This window comes from Biomphalaria glabrata, chromosome 5, assembly GCF_947242115.1.
Source record: "Biomphalaria glabrata chromosome 5, xgBioGlab47.1, whole genome shotgun sequence".
In the NCBI taxonomy this organism is placed as follows: Eukaryota; Metazoa; Mollusca; class Gastropoda; family Planorbidae; genus Biomphalaria; species Biomphalaria glabrata.
Window position 1 is genome coordinate 36,659,903 of NC_074715.1, and position 13,519 is coordinate 36,673,421.

At 33.8% G+C, this 13,519-nt stretch overlaps 2 protein-coding genes across 3 annotated transcripts in view; one reads left to right on the forward strand and one right to left on the reverse strand.

Annotated features, from left to right (window-relative positions):
- Positions 1–3,309, forward strand: part of LOC106059977 (uncharacterized) — a 46,961-nt gene extending 43,652 nt beyond the window's left edge. For both annotated transcript variants that reach the window (XM_013217716.2, XM_013217701.2), the window contains one exon: positions 2,774–3,309. In XM_013217716.2, the coding sequence (XP_013073170.2) occupies positions 2,774–2,862 (89 nt within the window). In that variant the 3' untranslated portion in view covers positions 2,863–3,309. The remainder of the gene's footprint in view (positions 1–2,773) is intronic.
- Positions 3,310–4,277: 968 nt separating this feature from the next.
- On the reverse strand, positions 4,278–9,430 carry LOC106059998 (putative ferric-chelate reductase 1). Its single transcript, XM_056029714.1, has 5 exons — positions 9,391–9,430; positions 8,221–8,428; positions 5,470–5,600; positions 5,159–5,250; positions 4,278–4,788 (listed from the first exon to the last, which is right to left on the reverse strand). Exons 2-5 carry the CDS (start codon positions 8,417–8,419, stop codon positions 4,491–4,493), a joined length of 720 nt encoding a protein of 239 aa, XP_055885689.1. The 5' UTR covers positions 8,420–8,428; positions 9,391–9,430; the 3' UTR covers positions 4,278–4,490.
- Positions 9,431–13,519: the final 4,089 nt, after the last annotated feature.

Genomic DNA, 13,519 nt, shown 5'->3' on the forward strand with positions numbered 1-13,519 from the left:
TTTATCTCGTAGGCCCACTGATTTTAATCTATTTTATCTCGTAGGCCCACTGATTTTAATCTATTTTATCTCGTAGGCCACTGATTTTAATCTATTTTATCTCGTAGGCCCACTGATTTTAATCTATTTTATCTCGTAGGCCCACTGATTTTAATCTATTTTATCTCGTAGGCCACTGATTTTAATCTATTTTATATCTAGACCCACTGATTTTAATCTATTTTATCTCGTAGGCCACTGATTTTAATCTATTTTATCTCGTAGGCCACTGATTTTAATCTATTTTATCTCGTAGACCCACTGATTTTAATCTATTTTATCTCGTAGACCCACTGATTTTAATCTATTTTATCTCATAGGCCACTGATTTTAATCATATTTTTTATCTAGACCCACTGATTTTAATCTATTTTATCTCGTAGGCCCACTGATTTTAATCTATTTTATCTCGTAGGCCCACTGATTTTAATCTATTTTATCTCGTAGCCCAGTGATTTTAATCTATTTTATCTCGTAGGCCCACTGATTTTAATCTATTTTATCTCGTAGGCCCACTGATTTTAATCTATTTTATCTCGTAGGCCCACTGATTTTAATCTATTTTATATCTAGACCCACTGATTTTAATCTATTTTATCTCGTAGGCCACTGATTTTAATCCATTTTATCTCGTAGGCCCACTGATTTTAATCTATTTTATCTCGTAGGCCACTGATTTTAATCTATTTTATCTCGTAGGCCCACTGATTTTAATCTATTTTATCTCGTAGGCCCACTGATTTTAATCTATTTTATCTCGTAGGCCACTGATTTTAATCATATTTTATATCTAGACCCACTGATTTTAATCTATTTTATCTCGTAGGCCCACTGATTTTAATCTATTTTATCTCGTAGGCCCACTGATTTTAATCATATTTTATATCTAGACCCACTGATTTTAATCTATTTTATCTCGTAGGCCTACTGATTTTAATCTATTTTATCTCGTAGGCCCACTGATTTTAATCTATTTTATCTCGTAGCCCAGTGATTTTAATCATATTTTATCTCGTAGGCCCACTGATTTTAATCTATTTTATATCTAGACCCACTGATTTTAATCTATTTTATCTCGTAGGCCCACTGATTTTAATCTATTTTATCTTGTAGGCCCACTGATTTTAATCTATTTTATCTCGTAGGCCCACTGATTTTAATCTATTTTATCTCGTAGGCCACTGATTTTAATCTATTTTATATCTAGACCCACTGATTTTAATCTATTTTATCTCGTAGGCCACTGATTTTAATCTATTTTATCTCGTAGGCCACTGGTTTTAATCTATTTTTTCTCGTAGGCCCACTGATTTTAATCTATTTTATCTCGTAGACCCACTGATTTTAATCTATTTTATCTCGTAGGCCACTGATTTTAATCATATTTTATATCTAAACCCACTGATTTTAATCTATTTTATCTCGTAGGCCCACTGATTTTAATCTATTTTATCTCGTAGGCCCACTGATTTTAATCTATTTTTTCTCGTAGCCCAGTGATTTTAATCTATTTTATCTCGTAGGCCCACTGATTTTAATCTATTTTATCTCGTAGGCCCACTGATTTTAATCTATTTTATCTCGTAGCCCAGTGATTTTAATCTATTTTTTCTCGTAGGCCCACTGATTTTAATCTATTTTATATCTAGACCCACTGATTTTAATCTATTTTATCTCGTAGGCCACTGATTTTAATCTATTTTATCTCGTAGCCCAGTGATTTTAATCTATTTTATCACGAAAATAAAACTAGCTTGAAACGTCCAATTTCCAGGATTACTTGAGTTTAGAACCTTTGCTTCGTTGTGAAGTCCTAGACGCCAAACCTCTGCCTCAATATTAGTAGGTTCATTTCTCAGGGTTATTGGACATTTTTTTGCCTAAAGTAGGTTTGGTATTTAAAATGTAATTATGAAACTTTAGGTACCCTCCCCCCGTATGACAATCAGCTCACGCTCTATTTTGCCATGACTGACATAGGATAAAGTGTAAGGCAGCAGATGGCCTCTGAGATAGACAGTTGGTGGTCTCTCACGAAGGTTGCGGGCCAAACGTTTGAGGCCCAAAGAAAAGTCAGCCCCCACCCCCGGCGGCTTGTTTCTGCTTCAGAAATAGAAAAAAAAAAGGTCCCAACTTGGTTTGCGTAGTCATGTGAAACACTGCACTCATCCTTCATCTTACATGACCTATATAATTACTTGGGTCATTTAATTATGTAGCTAATTTTAAAATAATGCGTCATAATCAGCGTATAAATAGTCTGACGAGGGTCTACATAGTCAAGCTAAGAAGAGAAACAAAATCAACAAACAGAAATAACTTGTAAGCAGTGGCTTTGAGAGGCACGATTTTGAGTTATTTCGCATGGTTTACCTGTACTTGGTTTTACAAAGGTTATATCAACTCTGTCTGTCTGTCTGTCTGTCTGGTAAAAGGTTTGAGATTTCTTCCAAGCCATTCTCGGATCAAGTGGAAACGTTAAACAATTATTTATTGTACCTAACAAAACATGAATCAAATACAAATTTGCCAATTATTCAATTAATTATCGGTAATTAATTGTGTTGCTTATCATCAAAAAATGGAAATAGCTTCTACATTATTGAGATATATAGTTGTAAGTGTGGCGTTCTTCCCGTTTGATAAAATATTAAACAGTACAATAATTTACCTTTTAGTGACACATTGCTGGCATTATATAATTGTGGATTTTTTTTGTTTGCTCTTCATTTAGGATGGTGTAAACGTTTCTGCGTCTATCGTTTGGCTATATGGTGCCAATATGGGATTCGGTACAAGTATTACATCAGAGAGTGTTATTGAATTGCATTTCTTGCCTTCCATCTGTGATCCTCTATATTCGACCTGAACATTTTGGTTTATTGGTATGGAAGCTAATAATAAAGCATACTACATTATTTATCTACCTTATAACGATGCTATACAGTAAACACAAAGGAAACAAACTTCAATGACATATAATATTTTGTTCAGATGCAGGCCTAGAGTTGAAAGGCTGCCTATTGTTTCCTTCGTAAATAGAATTATTTGAAGAAAATTTGTAAAATAAATTCTACAAGAGCTATGAGAGGGGAGGCCACTTCTTATTTGAGCCAGTTCAGTTTCTTTATTTGTTATTTGCTTTTTAATTTATGTATTTCTGCTTCTATCTCCATAAATATTTTTTTTAATGTCTCATTGAAATAATAAATTGGGCTACTGTAATATGTCTTTATTTTATGTAAATAAAATAACTAGCATTACACACAGGTTATGCCCGTTGATTTGTTTTCTGGGCTTTATATTGTTAATATGGCTGTGTACGAAATGCGATTTAGATCCGAATAACACTCAAAGAAATCCCTTGATCAATTAGCGGTAATTTTGGAGTATATATAGTAGATACTAATAATAAACTAAAGTCCTAAATGACTTGAAGTTTATTGCTCAATGTAAGCACTTGTTGTGTACAATCCACACGGCGGTGTACTTCCGACTAGTAGTTAAGATTGTAGTGGATCTTGTCTTTGAAGGTAGACTTGCGCGTCGTTTATTATAATTAATACAAAGCCCAAGGGGAAAAAAAGTAAAAGATTGCACAGCAACTAATGCTAGAAGCAGTGAAGCTAAAAATAATATAGCCAAATACATAGCCAAATACATAGCTAAATACATAGCCAAATTCATAGCCACATCTGGCAGTCATAGTATAACAGAAATTAAAACTCTTTTGAAAAACTGCAGATTTTGTTTTTACAATTCAGAATGATAATTTAAACATAAATATAGAAGAAAAACACAAAAAGCAAAAAAATAATAATCCTAATAAAAACGTCTCGTAATGAATATAACACCTCTGATGGTCATAAATTGTAGGTTTTACATTTTGAATTTAAGGTTTCATTTGGAATGTTTCAATTTACTTGCAGATTGCAAACAAACAGAAAACGTGAATACACTTTATAATATTCAATACTCAAGCCTGATTTATTTCGACCACCAGCTTTAAAACTGGTTGATTTTTCCAAAAGATGTGTCAAAAAGAAAAATAGTGAGATTTAAACTATGAGATTAAACTTAGACCAAAACACATTTCATTAGGAAAAAAAAAAGAATCATTTTAATTGAAACAAACATTCACGAGGTCTTACATTATTAAATCAATTGAAAACAAACATTCACGAGGTCTTACATTATTAAATCAATTGAAACAAAAGACTTCAGCCAACAAATCGAGGTACAAACGTTATTTCAATTTTGTTTATTCTAAAATGATAACAAAACCATGATTTTTTTAAAATCTAACTTTCTTCAGTTGTGGTGTCTCATATAGCCATCGTCTTTTCCAGTCCTTTCAGTTGCACACTTTTAAAATTCTATTCCTTATTCTCCCGATATCTTTGAGCTATGACCAGGAGATCCAGTCCTTTTGTTTCCACATATCTACAGATTTAATCGCGTATCAACGTATAGGCTAACAACAGACCTGCTATCACAATCATGTCCGAAGAAACTAATGGTACACTACCGCTGCCGGTTTTCACCGTGGTAATTTTTGTTGATGTAGTAGTTACTGTTGATGTCGTAGCTACTGTTGATTTTGTAGATACTGTTGATGTTGTACTTACTGTTGATGTTGTGATTACTGTTGGTGTTGTACTTACTGTTGATGTTGTGATTACTGATTCCATTAAAACATTGGAAACTATTTTTGTCCAGAACATTGTTTTACCCTGGACAAAAGTAACTCTGTCGAAATGTAAAAAAAAAAAATATTCACTTGATACATGCTATAAAAAGTGTTTCCCCCTTTCTCTCTCTCACACACACACACATAGGCCTATGAAAACATATATATATATATATATACATAGAAAATGTTAATAACGGCAAGTTCGTTCAATTTTTTAGTTTTTTGACTTTTTAAGCCTTTCAGATAGGTCAATCTAAGACTCATGGACAAATCGAGTGAATAATAACGATTTGAAAACAACAAAAAATTAAGAAAACCTTAACTTTCTATATTTGGACATAGCTATAATATCAGTAAAACTTTACCTTGAGATTTCGACCTAGAAAAAAAAACACAAGAAACTTCAATTGTGACACTCATGTTTACCTGAAGCTAACATCCCCGACTGATGTCACTGGTGCTGTCCAGTTGAACGCTAAACTCTGTTTAACTGTATTACTTGAATGCACTAAAGCTTTCTAAAAAAAAAACAAAGAAATTCGGTTGTGGCCTGCTTTTATAGCGTTTTATTACTTAAAAATTTTAAGAGGGGAAATACTTATATTTCAATGAACAGGCAACCCTTCAATTAAGAAGATATGTATCTCTATTCCAATATTATCTACTTGCAGACTGCATTAAGATTTTTAAAGAATGTACATTTACAATAGTTATTACAATACCGTCAAGGTTCTTACCCCAGCACAAGCTTGAATTGTGTTTGCTACAACAGAAAAAGAGCCCAAATATTCTTGATTTTGAGAAATGTTAGCTCTTCGTGCCTGGATCATGAAACCTTTGAAACCTGTACCTTGTGACGTTAGCGTTACTGTGGAAATACAAAGGATATTGTCAACGTTAAGTCAGGTCGATTATCTATTTGTTAACAACTGCTTTTACAAGGGAGGGGCTGTAAAACTGAAGCATACAGTTCATAGGTCACATTTCAGCGATGCCTTCTTGATATTGCGTCATAAGGTTTGTAAAGGAGCTTTTTAAGGTAGTACATATTTTTAACATTGAACGTAAGAGACAAAAAAGGAGTGACTTTGCTTATGGAAAAAAATGGCAACTCTTGATAATCTGCAATGTACAGTGGCTAAAAACAGATCCCACAAGAAATAATTAATTTCTAACACTAATACAGGATACAGGATACTAATGCATGATATTTTAGAGAAGAATGGGATCGCAAATGACATTTTGTAATTTTAAGATTGATTAAGTCCCTCCGATCTTTAAAATCATGTATTTCCAACATACAGAGCTCACTATGATAGACTAATTGTGCTATAAGAAATAAGTAGCAAATCTTTGTCACAAAACAAGTAACATGGAAAGTGTTTTTTTAGAGACAATTCCTCTTATAATTCTAATGACTGTTTGTAAGAGCGATTACTTTACTTTTAATAATAAATGAATGATAATTTTTTTTAATGTCCCCCCTCCCGACCATCCCGAAAAGAATCATGGCTACAGCCATTTGTAAATATACTCAGAGTATAGAAAATTCTAGTTTGGTGATATAGATCGAGACTTTTAACTATTTAAAGACAGCAGTCTAGACTAGAATACTTGATCTAGTAAGAAATATAGCATTGATTTTGTGTGTTAATATATTTTATAAGTATTAAATACATATGTTAATTGTCACAGATCTCTTACAAAAGCCTTGGACTACACAGTTGAGACCAAAACAAAAAATCTACTGCCTAAGACAGACGTAGACGTTGAAAAAAAATCCAAAATCGACCACAAGCTGACAACGGTTATGTCTGTGCTGCAGATGGCGAAATATGTTGGTCAGGACTGCAGGGACTGCGTTACCATGTAAAATACAGCACTCCTTGTTAATCTTCGGACTCGAAAACAAGCCTAATATAATTCTATTGTCACAAATTACTTAATGGTGTCAACATAAGTGAAGACAATGATCTTGAACCTCTAGTGAACGTCTACATGTTGGGATTCCCACTGACGCATGTTCGAAATAGACACAATCTAATTTTAAGATGATTATATTTAAAAAAAAAATGTTCCCTAAAATATATGTAAACATTAAAATTTCTAGGAAATCTTTAGAGCCGTTTTCGAAATCCGTGTCCAGGTTCCAGGTATATTTCACGCTTGACCTACTAAGAGGAACTGTACAAATGATTTAAATCATAAAGAAAGGGAAAGAATAAAACTACGTTTGAAAATAACGTTATTTAGATATGAAATAGGCTATGTCGACATGCCAACCATTACTTAGAATAATCTTCGAGAGAAATATAGATTTAGTTAGTCACTAAGTCACAAAACGTTTCCCCAAGGTAATATTATCTTGAAGTTAGCGTCACTATCGCTACCGCCTATTTGTTCAGTAGTCTGCCCTCGTGTAGAGACACATTGTGAAATAGACATCTCATAGCTACTCCCTGCAATCCCCGTCCGTGGCCATTTTTTGTTTTTAATGTTATCTAGAAAAGCCTAAACCGGTTACTTCGCATAAAGATAGATAGATAGATAGATAGATAGATAGATAGATAGATAGATAGATAGATAGATAGATAGATACATACATAGATAGATAGATAGATAGGACTTTAAAAAAGGACATTTAAATGAATTTAACTTCGATAAAATCTACTGTTAAGGAATTTTTGGAATAACTAAATTTTTTGTTTATTCTTCACTACTGCAATGATAAGTGTACGATTTAGTAATTTCAACAGATTTATTCTACAAATATTTGTACACTACAACTCCAACTTCTACAAACTTTCTACTATCTGTTCTACAGACTCTCACTTCTCACTACAAATTCTAACTCTACCTTCGGTCTCCAAATTCTAACTAACACTAACTAAAATCGGGCTTTCAATACCCTTTTGATTCATCTTTTTTTTTTTACCTTTTCCGCATGTACCTGTTCAAACACACCACGTAGACACTTTTATGGCCTCGAGTCATACAGTCACCCGCCCGTATCGTATCAACAAACATCCTTCTCTCATCTAGACATTGACACGTTCGCACTTTCGTATCTCCAGTCCTCACAAGGAGGCAAATAGGAATTTTGGTCGACTACAATAAAAGAAGTATGTCAATTCTGGGGGGAGACCAGATGTTATTAATATATCGTGACACAACACGAACTAATTTTTGTTGTTGTTTTTTTATCCCCATCTCTGTTTTAAATATTACTTTGAACGCATTTGCATGCGATATTTAATTATTAAAAACAAATTTGATTAACAATAGTAGCAGTTCCACGATGAGGTATCATTGGCACCTTAAAACTTTGAAATGTAAAGATGACAATCAAACAAAATGATGGACAGCGTGAAACATTGTTAATAGCTGACTAAAAAAATGTCTTAAATAACTAGTCGGCCATGCGATGTAAAGATAAGCTAGGGTCTTTCTTTAAGAAGTTACTTTCAAACACAAATCTAAACACTTACCTGTTACAGATTGACCAGGTGCAAAATTTGATGGGTTAAATGCAATATTGTATGGTGGTTGAGTGGTTTGTGCAGCATAACCATGAATTGGCATAAGTTCTGAGCAAGCAGAATCGATGCTCGCTCCAGTAGGGTTAGGATAACTGTCAACGCTCAACAAAAACGAGGCCAAACATATGAGTTGGAAGACGTGTAACATGATTGGAATCTGGACAGACGTGGAAATAAAGCCTTGTAAAACTCTGTCTACACTAAAAAAAAAGAAGTTTTATTTAAAAAGAAGCAAAATTTTGTTTTAAAAAAAGTGTATATTTCTCGTTGTTATAGCTAAAACGTTACTCCAGCGTTAATCCAGCAGCTCTCAAAAAAGAGATATACATTGCCCAGAGAGAAGGGTATAAAAAGAATGTTAACACTACAACAAAGACATGTTAATATTATTAACTAATGCTAGTGTAGATACCCCTTTGAGCCCCTGCGATCTATGGGGGCTGATGATGTAAAGCATATCATTTTCTATGGAAGACTGTTAACGAGGGTGTCATGTGACCAATGCAACAATTAGCCACCTTTTCTTCCCCAATGTAAGTCTGTTATCCGAGTTGGGTGGTCTCGGGGCGTCCTAAAAATGCTGCGAATCAAGTCTCAGTGTCACTTAGATTTGAACCCGAAACCCTTTGGTTTGGAAGCCATGCGCTTTATCACTCGGATACCTCGCCCCACATAAGGCTGAGAAAAAACTCAATAACTCCTTATGTTTATATATTAAAGAAAAAAAGAAAGAGAGGGTAGCGTACTTGGAAATGTTTGGTCAACTCTAGAGAAACTACTTCACAAAACTTTTCCTTTGCCATCAGTTATCTCTCCAACCTTCTTTCTAGTCCAACCAAAATGACTTAATTGACACTTTTATTTTGTAAATCAAGTTCAAAATGTAACCAAAAAAAAATATCTTTTTTTAAAATAAATAACTATTCTTAATTATTTACAGATAACAAATGGATTTATTTTTTTTAAAAACTTACATGAAACAGGCCTACATGAATATAGATGCGCAATTAGGAAAGCGACTTAAGAAACATTTGAAAATAATAACGGCTAACCTTAGTAATTAGAATAAAACAATTAAAAACAGTTTATCCAGGAGTTAAAAATTATTGTTTAACATACAGAATACAAGTAACTGGTTCTTCTTCTGCTCAGCACAAGAACTTACAATGACTACGCTTAGGTCACATAATTTATTCTACGCAAAGTTTGCCTGGAGTAAATATACCCTTCTAGATTTCATTTAAGAAGCATTGATTAGTTATTGAATATTTCGACCACTTACCTATTATTGTCTGTTTTAATTAATTTAGATCTAATGTTGTTTAAAATTCGCTGTTGTGTTGGTCCTCGCTCAATAAGGTTGCGCACGTTATTTCTCCCACACCTGTTCTCGGATCAAATTGAAACTTTGCACAATTATTCATTGGCATAGATAAGACAGGAACTAAAATTAAAAAATAACAGTTAGTTAATTAATTACTGGTAATTAATTTTTTTGTTTCATACCAACAAGTGAAATTATTCTTTCAGTATTCACAGATATAGCTAAATATGCAGGGTTTGGTCCCATCGGATAATTGTACACGTAATTTCTCCCACACTCGTTCTCGAATCAAGTTGAGGCCTTAAGCAATTATTTATTATACCTAAAACAATAAGAATTAATACAAATATTAACCAATTAGTATATTAATTATTGGGTTGTTTTTTTTTAATAAGGAAAATACATTATTGAGAGATATAGTTTAAGTGCGGAGTTCTTCCTCTTTAGATAATTTTTTTTTATTTAAAAAAAAAAGGATTCTCTATTTTTTTATTCTTTTTTTTTAATTATTATTTTTTTTATATGCGCCAGAGTGATTTCGAATGAGATGTTTCATTGAGTGAGACGCAGTGATGCGTGACATAGATGTCATGTAATGTTGCACGTACTGTCATCAATCCTTTCTTTTGCCTTAGAACCTGAGTCCAAAACTCTAGTAAACTTGTTCTATATCCTAACTCCTAGTGGACGCTAGTAAACTTGTTCTATCTCCTAACTCCTAGTGGACACTAGTAAACTTGTTCTATCTCCTAACTCCTAGTGGACGCTAGTAAACTTGTTCTATCTCCTTACTCCTAGTGGACACTAGTAAACTTGTTCGATCTCCTAACTCTTAGTGGACGCTAGTAAACTTGTTCGATCTCCTAACTCCTAGTGGACGCTAGTAAACTTGTTCTATCCTCCTAACTCCTAGTGGACACTAGTAAACTTGTTCTATCTCCTAACTCCTAGTGGACACTAGTAAACTTGTTCGATCTCCTAACTCTTAGTGGACGCTAGTAAACTTGTTCTATCTCCTAACTCTTAGAGGACGCTAGTAAACTTGTTCGATCTCCTAACTCTTAGTGGACGCTAGTAAACTTGTTCTATCTCCTAACTCTTAGAGGACGCTAGTAAACTTGTTCTATCTCCTAACTCCTAGTGGACACTAGTAAACTTGTTCTATCTCCTAACTCCTAGTGGACACTAGTAAACTTGTTCTATCTCCTAACTCCTAGTGGACACTAGTAAACTTGTTCTATCTCCTAACTCTTAGAGGACGCTAGTAAACTTGTTCTATCCTCCTAACTCCTAGTGGACACTAGTAAACTTGTTCTATCTCCTAACTCCTAGTGGACACTAGTAAACTTGTTCTATCTCCTAACTCCTAGTGGACACTAGTAAACTTGTTCTATCTCCTAACTCTTAGAGGACGCTAGTAAACTTGTTCTATCTCCTAACTCCTAGTGGACACTAGTAAACTTGTTCTATCTCCTAACTCTTAGTGGACGCTAGTAAACTTGTTCTATCTCCTAACTCTTAGAGGACGCTAGTAAACTTGTTCTATCTCCTAACTCCTAGTGGACACTAGTAAACTTGTTCTATCTCCTAACTCCTAGTGGACGATAGTAAACTTGTTCTATCTCCTAACTCCTAGTGGACACTAGTAAACTTGTTCTATCTCCTTACTCCTAGTGAACGCTAGTAAACTTGTTCTATCTGCTGTAGAGCGTGGTTTATAGGAGAGTCTCAAAAAATTATAAGGAGTTTTTTTTAAGAGATTCAAAGGCCCATAAAAATTGCCTTTTTGACGGTTTAGTTGTGAGGCAAGCTTAAAGTTTTATATACACAGATCCTGTTTCTTGAGATGTTGAAATGTTTACTCTATGGGAATTGTTTTCACATGGCTAGGTTTTGATTGGTGGGTACAGTCTGGTCTGAACCTACTTAACTAGAACATTGCACACATGCAGACGTTTTTTTACTTAGATTTGATAAATAGCTATTTATTTCAAGAGTAGTTAATCTTAGCGCTATCATAGTTTGACCGAATCTTTGTCTTAAAGCATTAATGAGAGATGCGATCAATGTATTAAAAGAAAGTAGAAATTCTAAACTTAGTTATTCAGTTTTTATTTAATATCTACCGCTCTATGAGGCTCACATTATAATAGGTCATCTTCTTGGTGGCTAAGTTTTGACGGCGAACACAAATTGCAATATTTACTTATATATCAATTAGATCTACCAATTAACGCTTTTCGGCCTGGTGAAAGTTAATTTAAACTCGATATCAAAACTGGACAAGACGCCACGTGTTTGTTATGATATATAGCTATTGATTGCATTTATACCAAACGTTAAAGGGAACTACATCGATGTCATGCTATAGTTTTACAGTTCATTGAGTATGTACAAATATATGACCTCTGTTTTGGGTGACGCGAACTTTTTGTTTTGGTGTTTCGTTGCTATTTAAAATTGAAGTAAAATTTAGATTTTCATCGAAGTTCTTATTAGCATTGAACATCCCGTGTGTCTTACTTGCTGTAGACTAGCTCCTCGAACACAGGGTTATCAGACACCAGCACACCTAGGGCAGGACCAAAAAAAGAGGCAAAGCCTTGCAAATGAAATTTTAATTACTCGGTTTACGATGCATAATGTGTGCTTATATCAAAAGTTGTAACACTCTTTTTTCCTTTAATAAAGTGTTATATGGTAACAGAGCAGCCCTGCAGTGTTCACCCGACAATATGAAAAACTAACCCCTTTGAATAAGAAATTGACCCTTTACAAAACAATTAGATAATCATTATATGTCATCAGTAAGGCCAGGTTCACATTTAACTTCACTTTTACCTATTCCTTGGTCTGCTGGGCACCACACAAGATCTGACAACAATCTTTCTCCATTCTTCTCTGTCATTTGCCTTTGATAAAATTTCATTTCTGCCTTTTTACCTGCCTGGGTGGACCACTTCGAGGGCCGATTTTGAGTTTATGTTTTTTACATTCTTTAGCCAATAAAATACACAAGCAAAGAAAAAGAAGACAACACGATTTAGGTAAAAATTAAATACGGTGTAATGAAACCTAATTAAAATGAATATAGCTAAATTGAGAGCGATTTTTAAATTAATAGACAAACTAAACAATGTCAAACTCAAAAGAGCATTGTTGCCAAGTAGCAATAATAACAAGGTTACATGGAGGGCTTGAAATATCACAAACTCAGAGCTGTATCCGCAATTTTATTTCGACCTTAAGAAAGAAAAATATAGCCAATTATATCAGTATTTATTGCACAAACGTAAATTTGTTGTGTTTAGATTTTTTAAAATAGCTTTTGTGCAGCGTAGCTTTCATTCTTATAGCAATGCTCCTATTTGCCTTTGTGGACCAGGGGGGAGGGTATCGAAGAAGATTTCAGTGCTTCATTTGCATAAGCAATTTAAAGAAAAATATAAAAAAATTAGATATATTTCTGCTCGACTCTAGACTCAAACTAGCCCCTTTGATAAGCAGCATTTTCTTTTTAATTACCTCCCCATAATTTTTTCATTAGAAAGTGGTGTATCAAAAACAAATTGCATATTTAATTTACAAATAAAATAGTTCTCTTACAGTTCTCTTACAGTTCTCTTACAGTTCTCTTACAGTTCTCTTACAGAAAGCAAAAATGTAGCCGTTGCACAAGAACGTTGCAAGATCTAACATATCCTATAATATCGGATTTTCACTATCTTTTCTAGTTTCTGCGATCTAAACGGGACGGACGGACAAACAGACAACACAAACAAATACTAGCTTTTCCCCTTTATTGGGCTGCTAAAAAAAAGCGATAATGTGGGATATAATAATTCTACAATGCTAAAAAGTGTACAAAATAAGAATGCATATGTTACATGGTCAAAAGGATTTAACTGCATTTATTGAAGTTAC